The 5,267-nt window shown below is 44.0% G+C and overlaps 1 protein-coding gene across 1 annotated transcript; it reads left to right on the forward strand.

Annotated features, from left to right (window-relative positions):
- The first annotated feature begins 2,105 nt into the window (after positions 1 to 2,105).
- Positions 2,106 to 5,044, forward strand: LOC112974363 (cytochrome c oxidase assembly protein COX19). Its single transcript, XM_026083249.1, has 3 exons — positions 2,106 to 2,290; positions 2,464 to 2,575; positions 3,234 to 5,044. The coding sequence occupies exons 1-3, from the start codon at positions 2,119 to 2,121 to the stop codon at positions 3,319 to 3,321; spliced, it is 372 nt and encodes a 123-aa protein (XP_025939034.1). The 5' UTR covers positions 2,106 to 2,118; the 3' UTR covers positions 3,322 to 5,044.
- The last annotated feature ends 223 nt before the right edge of the window (positions 5,045 to 5,267 follow it).

The following is a 5,267-nucleotide window of genomic DNA, read 5'->3' on the forward strand; positions in this document are numbered from 1 at the left end:
ATGCTTTACAAAGTATCTGATCTCTCACGTACATCAGGCACCTCGTCACTGAAACAGCTATTTCAGATTTTCGTCATGCAGTGAAAGTCTCTCATATCTTTGGAAGAAAGTATGTGAAAAGCATTAATTTCTTTGTTAGTGGCACTGTTCTTTGTGGCACCATTTTTGCTGAATTCTTTTGGAACTAGTTGGCTTAATCTGCAAATAAGATTTTTCTTAGCACTGATTATCTAATGGAGATTTCATTTGATCTCCTTGGGAAAAATACATACTAAACTGCTAAAGCACATGTATTAGCTTTTAAGAAAAACTGTACCTTTGCAGGAAACTCTAGAAGATACAACTGATACTTAGAATAAGAACATTAAATAAACATAACGAAATACCTGCTACTATACCTGAGGTGAATTTGGGTAACCACAAAACTTAAGACTCCAATGAAAGATGCTGAGGTAATTAGTAGGTAATCAAAACATTTGGATGTAATAAATCACAGCAAGCTGATATAGTCCTTGCATAGGACTGAGTCAGCCTGTTTGGGAATAATCCCATCCTGGGATCTCTGCGTATCTTTTGCTTTCAGTCCTCCCTGCAGCACCTGGGGAGTCAGCAAGTCAACCCTTGCACCACCACAAGCCAAGAAGCATAATTCAGGCAGTGTGCTAAAATCAGTTGTTTTGATATTTCAGTTAAAGTTGTTCAGACAAACCAAAGCTGCTTAATCCTCGAGATCTAGCAGATGGTTTGTTGCCTATATTTTTGAAAGAGCACTGTCTCCCTTTTACTGTTCAGTATTGTAATTAAGTCAAGTGGAAAAGTACTATTTACTGTCTAAAAAAAATCTATTGTTCATAGCCCTGAAAACATAATAATAAATAAAATCTCATATTTCAGGCTGCATAAACCTTATATAATAGAACATGTTGTAATTTTCCATTTCCAATTTCAAATTCTGTAATAAGAAAGCAATCAAAGCACAAAAAAAAGCACTTTAAGTGGGACTTCAGGTAATATTTCTATAATGGCCATCCTTAACAATTGCAGCTGTGTTTTTTTTTCCCCCCCCAGCCTGGAATTCTTTATACTTATCTCAGTCATTTAATTAAAATAAAATCAACTTAAAACAGATGAAAAACCTCCTTAAACCAATTGCAGCTAGGGGCAAAGAAGAAAGATGGTAACAGCATAACGCATGGTGAACACTGGAGCAGGTTAAATTAACACCATTTCTCATCTCTTCTCAGGATGAGACCAGCGGCTCTCTGGCGCGTGCCGCCAGCACACCACCAGCGATATTACATCCCCCAAAAAAGATATTTTCGTAAGTGGGGCCCCTGTCCTGAGCAGTGACAGGTGCAAAACTTCTTCTTAAAGCCGTTGGGAAATGAGGAGCCCTGGTCTCATCCAGGTCTCCTGACTGATGTGGCGGCTTGGGAAGAAATAGAGGGGAATTTGGGTGACGCTGGTTCCTATATAAATTGATTTGCTGACACTGGTCTCTGATTTTTGCTGGTTTTCCCTTCATAAAGGCATCTGAACAAATAAATTTTAGCAGTCAGCTATGCAAGAAAAAATCAATTTCTGCTTTCCTTCCCTTCTCGAAGCAGATTCTCCTCAAAAATTGCTCTCATCTTCTGGACTTGGGGTAGGAGACTCTGGAGGCAAATTAGGGAAGTAACCGGTTTTGTGAGAAGAAAATGTTTTATTTCATTGAGATTAATTGAAACTTGGGAAGCAAGGGACGTGGAGAGCAGCCTGGTTCAGTGCCAACCACCAGCCCGATCTTCCTTGCAGGATTTTGTGCTTCCAGGAAGAAGGAAAGACCCCGACGGGCGCCAAAGGGGCTGCGGGGCGTGGGCCAACATGGCGGCCAAGATGGGGTTTCCATGGTGACCCCGCGCTGGCGAGGTGAGGCCTGGGGCAGTGACGTCACTCTCCCCCCCGTTGCCCTGGAGAGTTGCCGTGGAGACGCCACGCCCCCTGGCGGATGCTCCCCCGGGAGCGCGGCACTCCGGTTGCCGCAGCAACACGGACGCTGTTTCCCTCGCGGCGTGGCCCCGCCCCTTTCGGAGTGGCAGCGGTCACGTGGGGGTGGGGGGGCCGGGCCGCTCGCGTTCGATGCGCTCGGCGCTCGCGGGCCCGGCCTGGTTCGGCTGCTCGGCTCGCCGGTCGCGCAGCCGGGAGGAGACCCCCGCCGAGGCCGGCGACATGTCCACGGCGATGAACTTCGGCAGCAAGAGCTTCCAGCCGCGGCCGCCGGACAAGGGCGCCTTCCCGCTGGATCACTTCGGTGCGGCGTGGCGGTAGCAGCGGCCCTCGCCTCCCCGCGGCCTAGCGCCGGCCAGGCCCCTTCCCCCCGCCCAGGCCTCGGGTCTCCATGGCGACGCGGCCGGGCCGTTGCGGCGGGCGCGGGCCCGGCGGCCGCCCGAGCCGGCGGTAGCGCGGCCTCGCTGTCTCTTGCAGGCGAGTGCGGCGCCTTCAAGGAGCAGTTCCTGGAGTGCCTGCGCCAGAGCGGCTCCGAGAGCAGCGCCTGCCGCCCCCGCGCCATGGCCTACCTGCAGTGCCGCATGGAGAGGCGAGTGCCCCGGGGGGCGGCCGCTGCGGGGGGGGGAGGGGGCAGCACCGGTGGTCGCAGCTCCAAACACCACCCTGTTCCCGAGGCCACTGGAAAAAGTGACGGCGCTTGGTTTTCTAGGGGTGTTCCTATTCCCGCGGTGCTCTGTACGCTGCGGTGAGTCAGGAAGCCCATTGGAAATGCTGGGAGTGTGTAAATACAGGAACACCTGCACCCTTTGCATGGGCTGGTAGTGAGGAGGACTGCAAGTCAAAAAGAGTTTGGAAGTCCCTACAGCGAAGTAAAATAGCACAGCTAATGCTGTGAGCCACGTTCCCTTAGAAACATGGTGTGTGACGTGGTTAGGCTTTTAGGAAGATCCTATGCACTCTGCTAATTAACCATAACAAGGAATCAGTTTTCTGAGAAAATTGTTGATAAACATCTAATACCAGAATGTAACACATTCAACTGGAAAGCCAGTGGTAAGGAAAAAAAAAAATCCCCAAATGTAGCTGTTCCGAAGTTGAAGTTTTTGAGGCTTTGCTGCATGGCAATTACTCTGTATGGTAGTCTTGCATTTCTTTACAGTAAGTAGTAAGTGAATTAGAAAAGGGTGTTATTCTCTTGGTCATGGACTGTGTTCTATAAAATGTGTTTTTTGTTGTTTTTACCTCAGGCAACTTATGGCTAATGAACCACTGGAAAAACTGGGATTTAAAGACCTGATAGATGAGAAATCAGAAGCAAAACCTGAAAAGCTATAATGAAGACAAGAAAGCTTTACTTCTCTTTTATGGAAAGCATAACTCTTACGTAGTACATATTGTACACTCTGGTCATGTTGGAATAGGAAGAGTTACCCAAAGGAACTTTTTTTCCAGAATTCTCTTTCCAAAACTAAGATTTTTGGAATGAGCAAAAGTGCTGCAATTGTTTGCTTTACTTCTGAAGTATCTCAAACTAACTTTTCTTGTTTTTATTTCTCTAATCTGGCCTTAAAGATCCATAAGATTATTTTGCATATGAGAAAACAATTATTGCTTGAGGTGTTCTCTGACAAAAGAACCCATATCTCTGTATGAAAAGTAAAGTTAGCTCTCAAACTTGGACTCAAACTTCAGGTTAGAGCTCTCAAACTTCAGGTTAGTTTTATGTGAGTATTGCTAACGTGCTTAGAGTGCTTTACTTGTCAGTTGGAAATAAAACTGGTGTGGTACTTACAAATTGTTTTGATTTAAATACTGGTAGTAATCCCCTTCTTTGGGAAGATAGCCTTCTCACCCTGATACACAAAACACTTGGGACTTTTTTTTTTTCCATCTCTTCACCTTCATCATTGCTTGGACACTATTTCTAGTTCTACACACCGATAAGATAATGATTCTGCTTTTATTTACAATGCCAACAATGTTCATCTAACTTTATTTCATCATTTAACTAGGAATCTTTCATGGCGGATTTCTTCATTTCTCCAACTAGAGCATATTGCCTGAGCTGCTATATGTTCTTTTTCATATCCTAATAGTGAAATTGGGGTGGAGATAGGTACAGTATTTATTTGTATATGGAGTAAATTGTAGATCTAAATGGACCCCTCCCCCAAAATGACAATTTTGTTATTTTAAAAACAAATACTTTATATTAAAAACCAGGGTAGATCAGAAGTTAGATATCTAGGAAATACAGTATTTCATTTCAAAAGACATCAGCTGGGGCCCTTGCTTTGTCAAAGTAATGCAGCGATGTACAGCAGATTTTCAGTCAAGTCTGGGTATGTCTTTAAGATCCGTGACAGGTGTTTGTAAAATTTACTGTGAATTAGCAGAGGCAGCAGTGTTCCCTTCTCTTGCACTAATGCAAATGAGTCTTTCCTAATTAATACTGAGCTCAGGCCAAAATAATTTGGCCTATTAGATAGCCCTCTGGAAATATGTTTTGAGCAGACAATAAATCTGAAGATCTGATTGTATTTTCCACTGTATCTCTTCCCCCTCCCCCCTCTTATTTTTTAATCTATTGGATCATTTCTCTGTGTAGCTGGCTGTTAAACTGCAAGCGTCACGGAGCAAGGCCTGCAGGTATGGATAAACTTGTTTATACCAAACAATGCTCCTGTGTCTTCTCTTTAATTAGTGTCTCTTTAATACATCTTTCCTGCTGTCTGCTGCTGCTTTTGTTTGCTTCATTCCCATATGAATCTCTCTGTTCATACAGAGATCGAGGAACTGGTACAAGAATGTTTTCCACTCTTCATGCTGATGGGTGGAGCTGGAACTTAAATTGTTGCTCAGGTCTAATCAGATTGAACAGACTGTAGATAGTTCAGAGCGAGTCTCTGTTTGAAAATAATGTTCACTTGCTACTGCATATTTTTATTCTACTTCATTCTACTGTTAAAATTAAATCCTTAGGTGAGATTAGTACATTTATAGAAAAGAAAGCAGAGATTTTATTGCTGAAACAGATATTAAAAGACTTTATATTAAACCAATGAACAAGACCTTTTTTCAGTGATACTGAATAAGAATTATTAAAATAATCTCCTGTATCTTCAGAAGAAAGAAATCAAATTTCATGCTTCCATGCTCCCTGAATATTATAAGGTGAAGTGAATCCCATGTGGCCATAAAAGAAGCCACCAGTGGTGGTAGAATAATCCAGACTGTCCTCAGTAGTAGTTATATCTCTTGGATCTTACCCTGCATGGTAA

The sequence above is a fragment of the Apteryx rowi genome, unplaced genomic scaffold, assembly GCF_003343035.1.
Source record: "Apteryx rowi isolate R43461 unplaced genomic scaffold, aptRow1 scaffold_6, whole genome shotgun sequence".
NCBI classification, from domain to species: Eukaryota; Metazoa; Chordata; class Aves; order Apterygiformes; family Apterygidae; genus Apteryx; species Apteryx rowi.

What these genes read in the sequence shown, in the direction of transcription:
- LOC112974363 (XM_026083249.1), top strand. Translation starts at nt 2,119, where the DNA reads ATGCGCTCGGCGCTCGCGGGCCCGGCCTGGTTCGGCTGCTCGGCTCGC. An exon ending in CTTCCCGCTGGATCACTTCG is followed by an intron (nt 2,291 to 2,463) that starts GTGCGGCGTGGC and finishes TGTCTCTTGCAG; the next exon opens with GCGAGTGCGGCGCCTTCAAG. An exon ending in CTGCAGTGCCGCATGGAGAG is followed by an intron (nt 2,576 to 3,233) that starts GCGAGTGCCCCG and finishes TTTTTACCTCAG; the next exon opens with GCAACTTATGGCTAATGAAC.